This window comes from Callospermophilus lateralis, chromosome 10, assembly GCF_048772815.1.
Source record: "Callospermophilus lateralis isolate mCalLat2 chromosome 10, mCalLat2.hap1, whole genome shotgun sequence".
NCBI lineage: Eukaryota > Metazoa > Chordata > Mammalia > Rodentia > Sciuridae > Callospermophilus > Callospermophilus lateralis.
Window position 1 is genome coordinate 132,413,750 of NC_135314.1, and position 20,590 is coordinate 132,434,339.

General features: G+C 37.4%; 1 protein-coding gene across 2 annotated transcripts in view; it reads right to left on the bottom strand.

Moving 5' to 3' along the window:
- The window catches only part of Arih2 (ariadne RBR E3 ubiquitin protein ligase 2), a 65,823-nt gene that overhangs the window by 24,555 nt on the left and 20,678 nt on the right, over window positions 1-20,590 (bottom strand). Inside the window, exon 2 of one of the 2 annotated variants that reach the window (XM_076867638.2) lies at window positions 8,868-8,913. The exons of the other annotated variant lie outside the window; for it this stretch is intronic. Coding sequence (XP_076723753.1) covers window positions 8,868-8,906 — 39 coding nt within the window. The 5' untranslated portion in view covers window positions 8,907-8,913. The remainder of the gene's footprint in view (window positions 1-8,867; window positions 8,914-20,590) is intronic. 2 annotated transcript variants of the gene reach the window in all.

Below are 20,590 nucleotides of genomic sequence, written 5' to 3' on the forward strand. Positions count from 1 at the left end.
ATATTAACCAAGGAAAACATTATAAATGAAGAACTAGGGGCTGGGAATGTGAGTCAGCGGTAGAGTGCTCGCCTAGCACCAGCGGGACTCGGGTTCGATTCTCAGTACATTTTTAAAAAGTAAAAATAAAGGCATTGTGTTGTATCCATTTACACCTAAAAATTAATAAATAAATATTTTAAAAATAAATAAATAAATGAAGAACTAGAAAGTACATTGTCCAAAAATTCACATTCCCAAGATAATTACTTGCAGAATAATCTGCATCTGTAATCACAGAGATAGAACCTACTTTTATTGTTCTCTTCATCTCAGGGGCCAAAGACTCCCTCTCAATGGGAATGGGTTGCTATTTCTATTAAATCCTTATTTCACTATTCCCCAGGAGAAAACTATCTCTGATAGTTACTTGGGACACTTACAAGATCATGAGTGAAGAAATGTGTGTTGGGGCTGTGAGTGCTGGGGATCAAACCTACGGCCTTGTGCATGGTAGACAAATACTCTAAGCTATATCCCCAGCCCAATTACAATAAATTTAAACAAACTCTCAACAGCAGAGAGATGTTTCCCCCATCCCAATTGTTAAACTACATATTAAAGCCATATAAAAAAAAAAAAGAAAAAATTTAGTTGTAGATTAATAGAATGCCTTTATTTTATTTATTAATTTTTATGTGGTACGAGGATCGAACCCAGTACCTCACACATGCTAGGCAAGTGCTCTGCCACATTCCACTGTGGCTCTGCTGAGCCACAATCAAGCCCCTATGTTAAAGCCATTTTTTAAGAGTTCATAATTTATATATAATAGTTCAGAAAGTTTAGTGGTTTTGATTACTAAATTCAGTTTAAAAAATCCTCTTGGATTATTTCTGATTTTAATTTCACGTTTCATAATGTGACGATTTTTATTTCAACCACTAAATTTCAATCTATTTAGAATTGCCAACAGTAGTTATTCTAAGATATTCATTATACATATACACTAGACAATAAATACAAACTCCCTTGTTGCCAAATTCAACAACCATCTCTTATACTTCTTAAAATTATTTATTTTATTTATTTAATTTTTAGTTGTCAATGGACCTTCACTTTATTTATTTATATGCAGTTCTGAGAATCAAACCCAGTGCCTCACACATGCTAGGCAAGCACTCTTCCACTGCACTACAATTCCAGCCCTCATGTTTTATTTTTTAATTTTTGGCAGTACTGATGAGAAGGGTGGGGGAGGATTTGGTCCTGTGGGGGGTGCGGTGCATACCATATTCCCATACCTTTCAAAGTAGGCTTACTTTTGACTCCACATCTCACTCTTCCTTACCACTTCACCTTCTTCATTCCACTTCCCAATCTCTAGTACTCCATCTCCTCAGCACTCCCATCAAGAAAGTCTCACTACTACCCAGAAAGTCTCACTACTACCCAATTAGGAAGAAAAGTGAACTGCCTAAATGCAACATAGGGCTTCTATGAAAAAAATCATACTCACTCAATGATGAAATAGTCAATGTTCATGCATATGCCTATCAACTGTCCTGACCCCTATACTTCATTATCCTGGAGTAGGCTTCCCAACATGCTATTTAACAGTAAGTATCAGATAATTCTTACAGAGTCATTATATGTTGCCCATTCTTACTTGTTTAAAACACACTACTGCTCTCTAGTACTAAGGACAAACTTTATGCCTTGTAAGAGTCAACAGGACCTACCATTGAAACACCACCCTCTTTGGAGTATAGCAACAAACCAAATTATTCCAGCATTCCCATGTATTTCTCTAACTGTTCTCTGCCAAAAATGACCATCTTTGTAGCAAGCAAGTATAATTACTTCTACAGAACACATGTGACAAAGCAGAAATCACTAGTAAAAAACCTTTTAAAATAAATAATAATGAAAAAGCCACATAACAAAATATGGGGGGTGGGGTTTGCAGCTAACATAGAGCCTACAGGGAAATTTACAACTGTAAGTAAATGTTTATATTAGGAACGTCCCCAAATCAAAGACATAAGGCTTTACCTTAAGAAGCTAGAAAAAGATGTCCAAACTCAAACTAAGTGGAAAGAAAATAAAACAAGATCAATAAAAAACAAAACAAGTAACAGCAGAAATCAATAAAGTCCAGTCGGGTACAGTGGCACATGCCTATAATTTCAGCAACTCAGGAGACTGAGGTAAAAGTATAGAAAGTTGGAGGCCAGCCTCAGCAATTCAGCAAAAAGACCCTGTCTCAAAATAAAACATATAAAGGGTTCCATACCCAGTAGCCCCCCACCCCCCCAAAAAAAAACTGATTTATTTTTTTTTATTTTAGTTGTAGATGAACAGAATATTTTTATTTTATTTTTATGTGGTGCAGTGAATTGAACCCAGTGCCTCACACGTGCTAAGCAAGCACTCACCACTGAGCTACAACCAGAGTGACTAAAAGTTGATTATTTAAAAGATAAGAGTCCTAGTGGTTCACACCTGTAATCCCAGCAACTTGGGAAGCTGAGGCAGGAGGATCAAAACCAGCCTCAGCAAAAGTGAGGTGCTAAGCAACTCAGTGAGATCCCATCTCTAAATAAAATACAAAATAGCGCTGGGGATGTGGCTCAGTGGTCAAGTGCCCCTGAGTTCAATCCCTGGTACCCCCAGCACACCCAAAAAAGGGGGATAACAAAGTTGATAAAACCTTATGCAATTATGGAAGGAAAGACAGAGAATACAAGACACCAAAGCAAAAGTTAAAGAGGGATTATCCGTACAATTTTTTTTTCTTCAGTGCTTGGGATAGAACCCAGAGCCTCAAGCATGATAGGCAATTGTACTACCAAAGGGTTATATCCCAAACCTACTAGAAAAATCTGAAATATTAACAGGAAAATAAGAAAACACTATGAACAATTTGCTTATTTTTTCAGAAAAAAAAATAGACTTTGGATAAAATTTAAGTTCCTTGAAAAATACAAAAACTGACATGAAGCAGAGAGCCCCAGATTTGATCCCCGACACACACACACACACGCACACACACACACACACACACACACTCACACACAGTGCAAACTGACACAAAATGAAAAATAAAATATCTCTTTATTAAAGATATTGAATTCATTATCAAAAACTTTCCCACAAAATTCTAGACCTAGGAGTTTTACTGGTGAATTCTACCAACACTAATCTTTACACAAACACTTCCAGAAACTTGAGAAGAAACATTTCTTCCAAATTCATTTCATGAGCACAAAACTCTGACAAAAGCATAACCAAAAAAAATTTATAATAGACCAATGTTCTTTATAGACATGTAAATCTTTAATTCAAAAAAATCCAGAAAATTAAATCTAGGAATTCAGAAAAGGATAATATATTATAATCAAGTATAGTTCAGCACCGGAATACAAGGCTGATTTAATTTTGGATTCTCGTGAATATAATCCACTGAATTAACTATATAATGGGGAAACAACCCAAATCATCATTTCAATAGATGCAGAAAACCATCTGAAAAAATTCAATACTGATTCAAGATAAAAATTCTCAGCAAATTAGGAAGAAAAGTGAATTGCCTAAATCCAACATAGGGCTTCTATGAAAAACATCATACTCACTCAATGATGAAAGAGTCAATGTTAATATAAGGAAAATGGCAAAAAATACTCATACCAAATAATATTATACTGGAGGCTCTAGCTAATGCAAAGAAAAAAAAGACATGATATTGGAAAAGAAGAAACAAATATAAAAAAACGATTGTTTATGTAGAAAAGATATTCCTGAACAAAATGACTGTCTATGCAAAAAATCCTAAAGTTATCTACAAAATTAGCACTAGAAATAAAAAATGAATTTAGTAAGTTAACAAAGTACAAGATCAATATATCAGAATCAAATTTTTAGATAACTGCAAACAAATGGCAAAGAGAAATTTAAACAACTCAAATTTAATATTTTAACCCAATATACCAAACTACTACTTCAACATGTAATGCACAAAAAATATTTTCATGCCTTCTTTTCATTCTGATTCCAAGGCATATTTTATATTTTAGCACAGCTCAATTCAAACTGACTATATTTCAAATGCTCAGTGACCACAAAGGACCATAGCTATTATACCAGGTTATACAACTATAGATTTAACACAAAATTAAAGCCAAAATCAAAATCACAAAGGGCTATTTTGTACAAATCATTAACTGATCCTAAAATTTGTGCAAATATAAAGGATCTAGAATATCCAAAGCAATCTTGAAAGAGAAGACCCAAGTTGGAAGACACAATATCTGACTTCAAGACTTACTATAGTAATCAGGACAGTGAGAATACAGGTTTAGGACAGACACAAATCAACAAAACAGAGTCCATAAGTAAACTCTTATGTGTATGGTCAATATTCAACAAAGGTGCCAATTTAATTTCATAGTGGAAAGGAAAATCTTTTCAACAAATGGTTCTGGAATCAATGAGTAATTATGTATATAAAACATACAAAATGCAGAAATAGACTTAAATGTAAAACCTAAAAATAAAAAACACTGGGAAGAAAACAAAAAAGAAAAGCTTTGCAACCCTGATTTAGGCAAAGATTTATTAGATATAACACTGAAAGTACAATCCTAAAAAAGGAGTGGGGGAAGAGAGGGGAAAGGAGGAGAGGAGAGAGGGAATAAATTAGATCCCATCAAAATTAAACTTATTCTTTGAAAGACATTATTAAAAAAATGAAAGAAGCCACAGATTAGGAGAAAATATTGGCAAATCTTACATTTGATAAAGAATTTAATTCAGAATATATAAAGAACTCGTATAATTCAAGAATAGAACACAATCCTCAATTTTTAAACTCCCCCCCCCCTTCAATGCTAGGTATTGAACCCAGGGCCTTACACATGCTAGGCAAACACTCTACCACTGAGCTATACCCCCTACCCCACAATCCAATTATTAAAAATGGGCAAAAAACAGGGCACAGTACCACACACCATACTTCCAGCTACTCAGAAGGCTGAGGCAGGAAGATTGCAAATTTGAGGCCAGCCACAGCAACTTGGCAAATCCTGTTTCAAAATTAAAACTAAAAGCTCGGGGATGTAGCTCAGTGGTAGAGCTCCCTGGGTTCAATCTCTGGTACCAAAAAAAAAAAAAAAAAAGGCAAAAGATTTGAACAGACATTTCACCATTTCACCACCAGAAAAAAGGAAAAAAAAAAAAAAAACAAAAAGGAATGAATAGCAAATAAGCACAAGGAAAAATCATTAATTACATTAATTACCATGACATCATTAGTCATTAGGAAAATGCAAATTAAAAGCAAAAGATAACACTTCAGAGTCACTAGGATGATAATAATAATAATAAAAATAATAATAATAATAATAATAATAATAAAAGACTGACCATCCCAAGGTTAGCAAGAAGGTAGAATGCTGATGGAAAGATAAAACAACTGAGCTGCCTTAGAAAACAGTTTGGCAATTTCTTTAAGATGTTAAACATACACTTACCATGTGACCCAGCAATCCCATTCCTAGATATCTATACAAGAGAAATGAAAACACACATCTACATTAAGCCCTGGACATGAATGGTCACAGCAGCATATTTTATAATAGCCCAAAATTGGAAACAACCCAAATATTCATCAACTGATGAATGGATGCATGAACTAAATGTGTAATATCCATACAATGGAAAATCATTATTTAGCAATAAAAAGGAGCATGAAACTGACACGTGATACAATATGAATGAATCGCAGAAACATTATGTTAAAAGACAGGGGCAAGTTGGGTGCAGTTGTACACGCCTGTAATATCAGTAACTCATAAGGCTGATGGAGAAAGATCACAAGTTTGAGTCCAATCTCAGCAATTTAGCAAGGCCCCAAACAACTTATTGAGACCCAGTCCCAAAATAAGAAATGAAAAGGGCTGGGGATGTGGCTCAGTGGTTAAGCGCCCCCGGTTTAATCCCTGGTAACAAAAATATAAACAAACAAACAAACAAAGCACAAAAACATACAAATTATAATTTCATTCATATAAAATTTCTAGAAAAGACAAAGCTTTAGAGACAGAAGATTAGCAGTTGCTTGGGGCTAAAAGTGGCTATTAATTGCAAATAGAGGGAACTTTTTGGGTAATGAAAATGTTCTAAAACTGGGAATGTGGTATGGCTGCACAGATATATAAATTTATTAAAACATAATGGTACACAAGGATGAATGAAATTAATAGTAATGCTTCAATAAAGCTGTTTAAAAAAGAAAGCTGACTGATGAAGCAAATGTAGTAAAAGATCGGCAATTAAAAACCTGGATGGCAGATATATGGATATCCACTGTACAACTTTTTCAAATTTATAGATGTTTATAAGTTTTCATATTAAAAGAGGGGGAAAGTTTGTCAAACTTAATTTAATAGCAACTGCATGCATTAACAAATATCACAATATACTAATGGCTGACCTTTATACTACTGTATCAAATAACTTGGACTATTTCTTCAAAAATAAAAATTCCCCTTTAGAGTTTTAACATACTTTTAATTAAAGGTTGATTATACATTATGAATTCTAGTATAAAGCTATATAATTTCCACACAGGTTTACAATGTTAATAACTTCAACACTTTGGCCTTTCTCTATCTCCCTGACCAAACTTCCTTAGTTTCCCACCGGATACTCTACTTCCAATCTGTCAGCAGCATAATTGTCATTGTTCCTCAAGATATGGCTCTCACTCTTGTCACTCTCTGTCCTATCTTTGAGCAATCAAATTTGTGCCTGAACTTTAACTGGTGTGAACATAAGCACAAAAGTCAAGAATTCTTCTTTCATTTGCTGACAACTGAGAAAGGTAGTTTAACTGCACAAGATAGGGAAGGAGAGGCAAACAAACAATGGTACAAAGTTCATTAAAGAGTGAAGATGCCCACAAGTTTCTGGGAGGCCTAAAGAAAGAAGGCTTTTACACTAAAATATAGAGATGAAGAAAAGGAGTGAATTGTGGGTCAAAATGGGGTCAGAGCAGAGGCCTAATATATCCCATATTCCCCCCTCTTCTCCCTCTGCCCTCAAAACCCATACCACAATGAATCAGACAGTGATGGGGAGCTTCCTTTCCAGCTCAAAGGACTGTGGGTTCATGTTTGTTATCGTTTACTCTAGAAACTGCTCCGCATTACCCACAGGCCTCAAACCAATAGAGCTTTGTTTTGCTATTGCACTGAAACCTCAACTACCTGGTGGTTTCCAGATCTTTATTTCACAAAGCATTTAGCTATGCATGTCAAAAAGAACTTTGCTTCTGATCAGTTCCGAAGGTCAGGAGCCTGTGTTTATGACAGAAACTTGAAAGGTATGTATCACTGACACAGGGCCTGAAACACATTTAGTAGTAGCCACTTGGTTACACTGTGCACAGATACATAAATAAGTCAGCTGCTACAAAGTCAAATTTTTCTTTCTGCTTTTTAATACAGAACTAGTAAATCTATAATACCAGTTCTTGGGAGACTGAAACATGAGGATTCCTAGTTCAAGCCCAGCCTGGGCAACTTAGTGAGACCATGTCTCAAAAGAAAAAACAAAAAGGGGTGGAGATTTATTTCAGTGGTAGAGCACTTATCTAGCATATGTGAAGGCCCTGGGTTCAATTCCCAGTACTGCAAAAAACTAATTAATGCACCATATAATTCTATCCCTGCTCCGCAAGCTGAGCTGAACAGCTGAGAGCAGAGACCAAGGGGAAATCCAGGATACCGGTTAATTTTTCTAAGATTTTTCTCACAGACATACAATGAAGTATATATGAATGCTTTAACTGCTGTTACCAGCAAGCAGTTACTGACATGATCAATAGCACGGCACACAAAACCAAAACTTCAGCATTTTATAAGATGTTCTGGAGGCATTTTCTTCCACAGTCTCAAAAGGTTTTAGGGATCAGAGAAATGAACTCCAACTATCAGTTTATAATGGAAACTACCCTGGTAAAATAAAACTTCTGAATCTCTATGGTCTTTGACAGACTCATTACAAAGAGACAGTTGCAGGGATTCAAAATCTTAAAGGAAACAATGTCAACAGGAATTTTGTTGTGGGCATACACTTTACAATTTTGTGACTTGCTGTTCCACTTTATTTTTCAACTTTAATCAGTATTTACTTTCTCCTCTAGGTCTCTAAACAGAAAGCAGACTGTGGTGAAATCATTTTTCAAATTTTAAGTCCCAAGCCAACATCTTTCTTTCAGACAAATGTTCTAAAGAGTTTCAGGAAATTTAACTTTAAGTCTACATGAAGTGTGTTAGTAAGTGACAGTCACATTTTTCTGGTTTCCACTAAGCCTCTTCAAACTAAAAACTTTAGGCTAGAGTCTATCAAAATTTCAAATTAATCACTGGAACAAACATTTGGGTCCCCTAACCACAAAAAATTTAAAATACCAAATAAGATATATCCTGCTACTGAAGGAAATTCCAAGCACATTTGATATTTAAGACCTTTTCTACAAGCCAACATTTTTCTTTCAGACAAACGTTTTAAAGAGTTTCAGGAAATTTAACCATTATTTGACATCCCAGAGAGAGTACTTGGAGTGTATGTTTATATTTAAAACAATACACAGAACATACTAATTTTATATAAAGATCATGGCACATACTGAATTGCTTTTGTTCCTGAAAATTCCCCCAAGGAAATCCATGAACATGATCAGTTGCTTCATCTTTTTAGCTTTCTCTAGCTGGTTCAAGCTGTCTAGCCCTCAAGGACAAGTTAACACAGCTTGCAAATTATTTCCCCAGAAAAAAGAAATCCAGCAGCCCACCAAAACTGTCAACAGCCCTTCCCAAACTTACCAGTGCCATAGGGAGGATGCAGCTGATGGCAGTGAGCATCAACGGCCTGAAAAAATACAGGTGGTAGTTTCAATTTTTATTTAAAATTCTTACTTGCCAACTGCCTGAAATCTTTTAAGGCTACATGAATGGGTCTTCATGCCTCAGCCTCTGTTAAGCCACTCCGTGGTCCAATCACATTTTTTTTTAACAAACACTAGTGGTCATTCACTAAAATGTTGAGATGAAGAAAAAGAGTGAATTGTGGGTCAGCTTCTGATCTTGGGGTAGAAGGGGATATGATACAGGAAATCTAGCCTAAAGAGGTCAAGATGGATGGATTCAGGTCTTAGGAGGTCAAAGAGGGGAAGGACATAAGAAGGTAATAAAGGGGTAAGAGGGAGAAACAAGGTTAAGGCACAGAGACAAAGGAATAGGTGAACACCAGTATAGGATGGGGAAAAATGAGCGTGGGTGGTGGTGGTATAGAGAATGTCCCAGAGAGCTTCTGAGTTAATACACAAGGCTTATCCGAAAGTCTAATTTAAGTGGTGGAACTTCACTTTTCCCATACTTCACACCTACATATTCTCAGTCTCTATAAAGGTTAAATCTCAGGCACCTGATCATAACTTTACCCCCTTTCACTTTACAGGCTCACTAGAAGGTTGACTGACTTAACTGAGGCACCCACATTATACTTGCCTCAAATCTGATTAATAAAAACAAATTTGAAAATTTTTCCCTAGTCTCACTACTATGGTTGCCAATCATTGAAAAACTCAATAAGAGTTTATTTATGCAAAATATAGTAATGAAAACAAAGTCATTTTTTGACCGTAAGGGTACTTTTTTATTATTATGAAAAATCTCAAAACATCTATAAAAGTAAAGAAAATAATAAAAACCACTTATCTATCACCTAGCTCTAACATGAACTTGTGGCCAGGCCCACTGTGTCTCCATTCCCACCCTCCAGATTACTGTGAAGCAAATCTTAGCCAGAGTATCTTTTTAGGGTGCATTTAATTGAAAACCCTCTGGGAAGTACTTAGTACAAAATGCTAGTTTCAGTCCCTTCTAGAATTTCCAGGGATGCATCACATACAGTAACTTCATTTCAGCAGATGAAGGTCAATTCTAGCAAATACAATCAAAAGAAATGTAGATGGGAGCCAGTAGCAAATGAACCACACACAATAAGTAAAAGTTGAATCTCTATTCCTACAACCACAATCCCATCTTTTCAAATGTTATTTCAAACAATATTTTGTCTCTTCCCACCAGGCAAAAGAAAAGGAATACTAAATACCAGCTAGGCAGTACAATCTGTGTCTCTCCTCTTCTCCAAAGGGAGGACACCTAAGAGGCCAGCACATCTTAATGACGAAGCCACAGATTTCAACAGCAAGTATCAAAGACAGTTTCTACCCGTGGACTGCTAACCTAAGCTATCCACTCTGCTTTGCTCAAAACACATAATCCAAGGCTGGGGACGTACCTCAGCGATAGAGCATGCACTTAAAATGCATAAGGCCCTGGTTCAATTCCCAGCACCACCACCACAACAACAACAAAAAAAACATAATCCAGTTTTTATATCTTTTATGAAAAACCTCATAAACAACAAGGAACAGAATGCAAGCTCCTGGAAGGCGGGGTTTTTGTCTGTCTGTTTTGCTTTGTTTCTTTTTCTAACATATTCAAGCATCTGGGGCAATGTCTGTACCATCTGTTAAGACCACCCTCTGCTTGTCTCCTTGTAGTCCAGCCTCCAGTCATCACATACCCACAGCCTTCTAAGTGCTGGCAGACCACAAGACCTTCCAAGCCTTCAGCAATGCTCAATCTAGTGATACACCCAGATAAAGTTCCTCTGTAGAAAGTAAAAAAAGATGGGGCAACTAAGGTGTCCTGAGGTTAGCAGGAAAAGCAGAGATGCTGATAGAAAGTTTGAGGCGGCAAAAATTCAAGTATATGGGTTAGGGAGAAGAGCAATATAAAGTTGTTCTTAAGGTGAGTTTGAAGAAGTCACTGTTTTTCAATAGAACAAGATAATCAAAGATATCTGCAGTGGCGCTATCAGAAAAATCTAAAGTGGAAGTAGAAAAGGTTTTATTATTTATAAATACTGCTCTCATCATCCTAAAAAGTGAAAGGACCAAAATTAAAGGTAAAGAAACCTTTAAGCTCTTTTAAGAAAGTACTCAGTAAATTTACTGAGAAACAATTTTTAACCTATCCCAATTACCAATGAACAAAGAAAATCCAATCGTTCATAAAAATCACTCTGATGGGTAACGTGATATATACACAGGTAATCCCAGTGGGCTTGAGGCAGAGCCAGGAGGACTGCAAGTTCAAAGCCAGCCTCAGCAATTTAGCAAAGCCCTAAGCAACTTAATGAGACTCTGTCTCAATAAAAAAGTAAAGGGCTAGGGATGTGACTTAGTAGTTAAGTGCCCCTAGGTTCAATCCCTGATACCAAAAGGGAAAAAAAAAAAACATTGATAAAAAGGAATGATACTGCTATCACATTCCTCTCCACCATTATCAGTCTTCCTATCCAGGAGAAATGTGTTCCAGTCATTTGTCTAGATTCTTCTAGTGATTACTAACTCCATTCTTTCTATTTTCTTCTTTTTGCTGTTTTTTAATTTTTATCTTCAAGTAACTAATTCAAAAAAGAATTTCTACCATGCAGCTCTCTTTCCATGGTAGAAAGCTACAAGGCTCTCGGTTCAATTCCCAGTACCAATGTCGCCCCCCAACACACAAACACAAAAGGGAAATAAATTTGGGGAATCCTAACATGCCTGAAAACAAGTTTACTTGCAATGAAGATTCTAAGTTTTAAATCTCCCCCACCCACCCCCAGGGCCAGGCACAGTGGCACTCGCCTGTCGATCCCAGCAGTTTGAGAGGCTGAGGCAAGAGGATTTTGAGATCAAAGGAAACCTCAGTAAAAGTAAGGTGCTATGTAACTCAGCCTTTGTATTTTATTTAGAGACCTTTTCTCTAAATAAAATACAAAATAAGACTTGGCTCAGTGGTTGAGTACCCCGGAGTTCAATCCCTAGTACCAAATAAATACATAAATAAATAATCCCCCCCCAAAAAAAACCACCTCCCCCCGCCCCAAGATTTTGAAGAGCTGGGCATGGTGGCACTCATGCCTGTTAATCCCAGCAACTGGGGAGGCTGAGGCAGGAGGATTGAAATTTTAGAAGCCCACCTCAGCAATTACCGAGACTCTATGCAATTTAGCAAGACCCTGTCTCAAAAAATAAAAAGGGCTGTCGTGTGGCTCAGTGGTTCAGCGCCCCTGGGTTCAATCCCCTGTACTGGAAAGAAAAAAAAAGAAGATTTTGAAGATTGTTATTCTACTGACTTCTGTTTGTCACTCCTCCTGATGAGATGTCTGATTTCCATTTCTTATGGAAGACTTGGTATATTGTTATTGGGTCTTTATTTAGCCTTCTGAACAATGGAAAGACCCTTTCAATATGAAAGCCATAGGCTGCGCCTCTTTTTAGATCCAAAAAACTTTCTTTTTATTTTATTGCCATCATTTTCTTCTCTTTAATAATTTTTTGTTTTTATGTTCCAAAAATTCTGATAGATGCTGTATTTCCTGCATTGATATCTCCTTTTTCCTACATATATTTTTGCCTGTACTTTGAGAATGATGTTTCTTTTCTCTTCCAGTACTGGACACTGAACCAGATGCCCTTTATCACATAGCTACATCCCCAGTCCTTTGATATTTTGAGATAGGGTCTCAATAAGTCACCAAGACTGGCCTTGAAACTTATGATTCTCCTGCAGAAGCTTCCTGTAATATCTGGTACACATGTGTGCCACATGCCTGGCAAGAAAAATCTTCTTGGACTGGCTGGGGTTATGGCTCAGCAGTAGAGTGCTTCCCTAGTGCATGTGAGGTACTAGGTTCAATCCCCAGCACTATATAAAAATAAAATAAAGATTATTGTGTCCATCTACAACTAAAAAACAAATATTAAAAAAAAGAGAAAAATCTTCTTCTGATCTATCTATGGAATATTTTTTTTAATTTGGCAAACTTATTAACTTGTCCTATGAGCTCTTTTTCTTTTCTTTTCTTTCTGATGGAATCTGATAGCTTTATGGATGTCACATCTTGAATATCCTAGAGAATATTAAATAGTCCACTATTAAAGATAAGCAAAATTGCCAAGTGTGGCGGCGCACACCTGTAATCCTACTGGCATGGGAGGACAAGGGAGGAGAATCCCAAGTTCAAAGCCAGCCTCAGCAACTTAGTGAGGCACTAAGCAACTCAATGAGACCCTGTCTCTAAATAAAATATTAAAAAGGGCCAGGGATATGGCTCAGTGGTTAAGTACCTCTGGGTTCAATCCGTAATACAAAAACAAAACAAAAAAAAAGATAAGCAAAATTATCTACTATCTGTTTTGGTTAAAGTTAATTTTTCTATGTCTCTTTCATTTTGCATGTTTTCCTCAATATCTCATGATTCTCGGTTAGCCCTTCACATTCAGAAACAAAGGGTCACTATTAAAAAAAAAAAAAAAAGTACTGATGTGTGCTACAACTGAATGAATCTCAAAAGTATTATGTTGAGTAAAAGCAGACAAACACAAAAGGTTATGTAATGCATAATTCCATTTATGTGACATATGTAGAATAGGTAAATTGACAAAGAGAAAATATTACTGGCAGCAGGGAGTGGGAATAATGCTTAATAAGTACTGGGTTTCATTTAGGGATAATGAAAATATTTTTGAACTAGATGGAAATGGCAGCTATACAACACTGTGAAGGTACTAAATAAAACTAAATTGTACACATTATTTATTTTTGGTACTGGGGAATGAACCTAGGTTTTGTGCATGCCGAGCATATGCTCTTGATTTTGGGGGGGCAGTGCTGGGAATCAAACCTAGGGCTTTGCACAAGCCAGCAAGTGTTCTACCACATCCCCAGCTCAGAATTGCATACTTTAAATGGTTAATTTAATGTTTTATGATATTACCTTTATTTTCTTAAAAGTAGACAAGGGCCAGGAAAATGAACCCTAAGACGTGTGTATATGGATAGAACTTGTCAACTGACAAGTTTTCCTTTAGGGTGAAGGATTAGAAGCAGTTGTTATTCAAAACTCAAGGGAGGGGGGTGGGGTTGTTAGCTCAGAAGTGGAGCACAGGCACTGGGTTCCAACCTTAACACCACATACAAATAAATGAATAAAACAAAAGTATCCACCTACAACTAAAAATATAAAAAAAAAAAAAAAAAAAAAAAAAAAAAAACTTGGGCTGGGGTTGTGGCTCAAGCGGTAGCGTGCTCGCCTGGTATGCGTGCAGCCCGGGTTCGATCCTCAGCACCACATACAAACAAAGATGTTTGAATCTGCCAAAAACTAAAAAATAAATATTAAAATTCTCTCTCCCTCTCTCTCCTCTCTCTCACTCTTTCTTTAAAAAAAAATAAATAAATAACTCAAGGGATAAATTAAATTGGCCAAATCTTATATTCTAAGGGCCCTATTTCTCCCCAATTTATTCTATTTCTTAAAAATAAGCAGATTTTTTTCTCCTGCAAATGGGGGCAGGGTTGATTGTTCTATTTTTAATTTATATAAAATTTATATCTTTAATTAATCCCCATATTTGCAGCACACTTATCTTTTCCAGCTTTTATTTGTCAAATTTGATCTGCTGAACAAACTGGCTCCCAAGTTTAATTATGTCCCACATGAACTTATAACATGTATGTGCCTCTACTTTCATTTTCATGGTAATTAAAAATGGAGGGGGACTCATATTTACCTCATTCCCTTTAATAATTCTCTGTACTCTCCAGTCCTCCAGACCACCACTGATTTATTTTACTTTGCAATAGATTAATTTGCATTTCTACAACTTTACACAATTGACATGATAACGTATCAATCCTTTTTCCCTCTGGTTTCCTTCATGTGGCATACTTAGTTTGAGGTTTAATCAATGCTGCTTATATGAGTAGTTTTTTGTTTTTGTTTGTTTGTTTGTTTGTTTTTTTAAAGAGAGAGTGAGAGAGAGAATTTTAATATTTATTTTTTAGTTTTCGGCGGACACAACATCTTTGTTTGTATGTGATGCTGAGGATCGAACCCATGCCGCACACATGCCAAACGAGCATGCTACCGCTTGAGCCACATCCCCAGCCCTATATGAGTAGTTAATTCTCTTTATATTACCGAGAAGTATGCTGTTCTAAGAGTGTCCCATTACAGGCTGAATATCCCTAATGCAAAATACTCAGGGCCAAAAGCCTTTCGGATTTCAGTGTTTTGGAACATTTGCATTTATTCTACCAGTCAAGGGGCTGGGGAAGTAATGGTAGAAGCACTTGCATATCGTGTGTAAGGCCTGGGTTTAGACAGACAAGCACACACACACACACACACACACACACACACACACACATACACATACACATACACATACACATACACACGACTTTACCAGTGAGCATCAACAGTATTAAAAAAGGTTCAGATTTCAGATTAGGGATACTAGATCTGTATTTGTGTGTTCATTCTTCTGTTAATGGATACGTAGGTTGTTTCCAGTTTTTGGCTATTGCAAATAAAATTGTTACAAACATCTGATATCCAAACAAACAAAAACAAATAGAGGGAACATAAAAGAATGTGAGTGCAGCCAATCATTTTGAGGCAGAGTCTGCTGTTAGTAAGTTTGAAAGATTTGGCATGTTCTACTATAGTAAAATAAAATTCAAAATTTTTAAAACTCATTATAGTTATGATTATAGATAGTGTCTTTACAGCTACTCATTATTCAAAAGCATAAAAACTTACCTTTTATCTTGATAATCAATAAAACATGAGTTACATTTAGACATCAAAAATATTAAAGAAAGCCTATCCACCTTGTGAGAATAGAATAACTGGGCAGTTTATGGCCTAGTCCCACTATGGTTATGAAACCAGTACATTCCAAACACCGGACACATAACTTTTCAGCAGTCAAAGAAAGCAAACACTCGTCTTTCATTTCAGTAACCCGAATCATTTAACTATTTTTAAAATACATTTACAATACAAAAATATAAAAGGCTTTAACCTCACTCCTGAAGACTGTTTCATTACAACTGTATATAAAGTTCAGGTTTCTGTTGAGAATTGCCTAAATTAACCTAGATATGTGTCACAAGCCAGGAATCATATATTCAGATTTACACCCCCTCTAATTAAGAGGCCAGCTGGCTTCGTGAAAAAGGTCCTTTGACAAGTATGTCTTTTGTTTACAAGTGGGAGCATACAGTAGCATTTGGGGGTTAAATTATCAAGAGTTTTTCTGATATGTATACATAATGAAATGTTACTCAGCATTTTAAAAGAATAAAATTAAGGCATTAGCAGGTAAATGGATGGAGCTGGAGAATGTCATGCTAAGTGAAGTAAGCCAACCCAAAAAACTAAAGGCCAATATTAATATCTGATTAACAGATGCTGATCCATGATGGAAAGGGGAGGATGGGAAGAATGGAGGAACTTTGGATTGTGCAAAGGGGAGAGTGGGGAGGAGTCATGGGGATAGGAAAGATGGTGGAATGAGATGGGACATCATTACCCTATGTACATGTATGATTGCACAATTGGTGCGTCTCTACATTGTATACAACCAGAGAATTGAAATGTTGCGCTCCATTTGTGTATAATGAATTGAAATGCATTCGGCTGTCATGAACAACTAAGTAGAACAAATTAAAAACAAATTCTTCAGTTTTGAATTTGACATGGGCTTAGCCAGTTAACAAGGACAACTTACTAAGAACACAAGATAACTGGGCATTTTTGGTAGGTGTTAATATGCAAAAAAAAAAAAAAAAGTGGAACTCCATCTCAAAAGAATTCACACCCTGGCTTACAAACTGTTAATCTGTAATCCTAGAAAAGCATACCAAGAAATAAGCATAAAATGGTACAGAGGCAAGAACTAAACAGACTCAGGAGATAAGGAAAGGCTGCCTGGGAAAAGTAAATCAAGAGGAAATCTTGTTTACAGCTTGGTGAATGGTGGTACCAATAATTAAGACAGAAAAAACTAGACAAGGCTGTCTATAGACTGGGAAGTGATGGTGAGACTGATAAAGGCCTAAATTAAGGGATAAAAGAAATAAGAGCTGACCATGAAAAAAAAAACAAACAAAACTGCTAGTCACAGAGATCATCCTTAGCAGATAGAGATAACATTTTGTTCACAAATATAAGGACAGCTCTGTTTTCCAATTAAAAGTCTTCAAACAAACCTTGCACTTCTCCTGTTTGTACAACTTGTGGTTATCACTGAGAAACCATTTCTGATTATAAAGATTTGTGACTATCAAAGAAAAGAAACAGCTGGGGGCAAGGGTTGTGGCTCAGAGGTAGAGTGCTCACCTAGCATGCGTGAGGTTCTGGATTCAATCCGCAGCACTGCATAAAGTAAAGACATTGTGTATCCACCAATAACTTAAAAAAAAAAAAAAAAAAAACAACAGCTGGGAGTGATAGTACATGCCTGCCATCCCAGCACCTTGGGAGGTTGAGGCAGAAGATTGCAAGTTCTAGGTTAACTTACTGATACCTTGTCTCAAAATGAAAAATAAATAAGGGCTGGGATTTAGCTGAATGGTTAAGCATGCTTGAATTCAATCCTCAGTACCATAAAAAAAAAAAAAAAGGATTGCAATAAGTCCATGTTCTGACTGTTTATGCCAGTTTAAGCAATAAAGCCACAGGCAGACACATTTCATGAAAAGCAAGATAAGCTTTCTGCTTTCTCAATCTGCACCTTTCTCTTAGTCTTTCCTCCCTCTTTGGGGCTGACATCTCTAATCCCTCAAATTATTCCTGGAATAACAGAGGCAAAGACAAAGTAAAAAAAGAGGATTAGACTGGGAATAGAACAAAAGTTACAGAAAATTAAGGGAGTACCTCAATAACAGAGAACCCAAATCAACTAAGCACTTCTTTAAGTAGTGCTTGTCAACACCAAACAATGCAGTTGTTCCAAAATGAAGGAATAACAACCAGGCTACATTTTCCTGTATCCTTTTCCTGGCCCTTACGTAAAATTCATTTTATGTTTTCACATTTCTTGTCAGTGGGCCCCAAGAGAAGAGCACCAGAAATTCTATGCAAAAGTATCCAATTATGATCTAATATCATAAGCACGTTTAGCAACACCAGTAAGCAGTGTTGCCCAAAACCTTCCTTAATGTGACCCCTCCATTACCACCCAAGAAGCAAAATTCTGAGAATGTGTCTTTAAGGAATCACATCAAACATGAAAATGACATTTCCATTGCTCCATTCTTGCACTACCTCCACCATACAATGCAATGTTTGTTTCAATATTCATGTGTAAGCACTTCACACATATTATAATCACATTTAAATCTGTGAAGGAGGTAAATCATTATTTTATAGATCAGGACACTGAAGCTTAAGAGACTTTGAAGAACTTGCTTGGGTCACATTATATTAAATAGCTTAAAAAAAAAAAAAAAAAAAAAAGGACTGGAACCATATCATCTAACCATTACCCCAAGCTCTAGACAAAGCCCAACAGACACAAAGGCCATATCCGTGAAGATGCTTGTGGCAATACAATCAGTCCCCAACAACTGTAACACAAAAGTACTCACCTAAATGCCCCAAAAGGAGAGGTGAAGAAAATTAAGATTCAACAACAAGATGGTGTGCTATAAGGCCATTTTAAGTATTTATGGGGACTAAGTGAAAAACAAGAAAACATTGGGCATACACACAAAAGCAAAACATATTAGGATGGCAGGCTTTCCTTCCTCCTCCCCTTTCATGGTGGCTGTGGGGGACTTTCCACCTGGCTGAGGAGACCTGAAATGGTCAATCAGAGACTGACATGGCAATTGTCCCCAACCACCAAAGGTTCCCACCAGTGGAAGCAATCGCCCTATCAATTCAATCACTCCTGACCAACCCGCAACAAACACAATCCCCCTAAACTTGGCTCTGCCAACCTGCTATCAATAGCTTCAATTTAGATGACGTAGGCCCTCCTACCTCCAGTTTCTCTTATTAGCATTGTTCTTGCTTCCCAGCCTGCAGCTTTCCTGGCCCTCACCCTTTTGAGGACTGGTGAACCTCTTCTGTGGGAGCGCCCTCCCCAATAAACCTTCTTTTGGTGCCTCATTCTTGTTCCATGGTTCCTGATCTTGTGCGCCCCTTTCTGCTTTACATTCGGTGCCAAAACAGGAAGGAGTTCAAAGCTTCCCCTTAGGAGTTGAGGCTGCCATTCTCCGCCACCAGAACTAACTGCGATCTTAAGACCACTCACCCTCATCGGATCCAGCAGATGTGGACTAAGTCCCTTTCTCTTTGATCTTTGGACTCCTTCCAGATTGCAGGGACTCTATCCATAAATCACAGCTGCTTCAAAGACTCCCTCCCCACACGTCCAGGCGCCAGTGGCCTGAAGAGACATCTCAGTCCCTGGCTAGGCCACTCTGTTCTGTGAGCAGAGTAGGTAACTGGGACGGTTTTTTCCTTCCTGCTGGGGGGAGGGTGTAGGTCGAAACATCAGAGTCCACTCTGGACCCCAAAACTCCCTTGGGGTGTTTATACATGAAATCTCCAAATTGAGATGGAAAAGTGGTTAGGGGTTCTTTATTTCAGGCCTTTTGGGGATTGCTTTCTCTCCCCGCTTTCTGCTCTATCTGCTCCACTTTCCAAGTCCTCCTCTCAAAAGAAACTCCTCCTTCCAAATCTCCCCTGCTCCTGACCCAGATCCCTCTCCACTTATTGTACCTCCGGAGACACTCTCCTCACCACCCCCCAGACTCTTCTGTCCTCCTGACCTTCCTCCTTATCCAGAACCAGCTCCACCTGAATTAGATGACCCTCCTTCCCCTGTCTCTTCCCCAGTAAGGTCTTCCCCTATACCAGGTCTCAACAAATGACCCAAGATCCTGAACTTCTCTGTCCTCTCCTCGAGGTGGTAGGATCTGAAGGCACTGTCTGGATTCATGTCCCTTTTTCTTTTCTTTTCTTTTTTTTTTTAAAAAGAGAGAGGAGAGAGAGAAAGAGAGAGAATTTTTTAATATTTATTTTTTATTTTTTTTTTTTTGGCAGACACAACATCTTTGTTTGTATGTGGTGCTGAGGATCAAACCCGGGCCGCACGCATGCCAGGCGAGTGCGCTACTGCTTGAGCCACATTCCCAGCCCTCATGTTCCTTTTTCTTTACAAGACCTCTCCCAAATTGAAAAAGGCTCTTTTTCTGCTGACCCCACTACCTATATCAAAGAATTTAAATACCTTTCCCAATCCTATAACCTTACTTGGCGTGATATTCATGTCATCCTCACCTCCACCCTTACCCCAGATGAAAGTCTGGGTAGCTGCCCGGGACCATGCAGACCAGATTCATTTGACTGATAACACCATGCCTACAGGCACGGCAGCAGTCCCCAACACCAACCTGACAGGGACTCTCAAAATGGAAAAAATGCTGCTGTGCCCAGATGATACAATGTCTGCTGGCAGGCATGCAGGCAGTTTCTAATAAGGTTGTTAATTTTAATAAACTAACAGAAGTCACTCAGGGGCTTGCAATGTTCCTTAACCACTTAATAGAGGCCCTCGCTCTCTATTTAGTTTAGTCCCTGAATCTCCCTCAGGGGTGACCATTCTGGCCACTCATTTTATCAC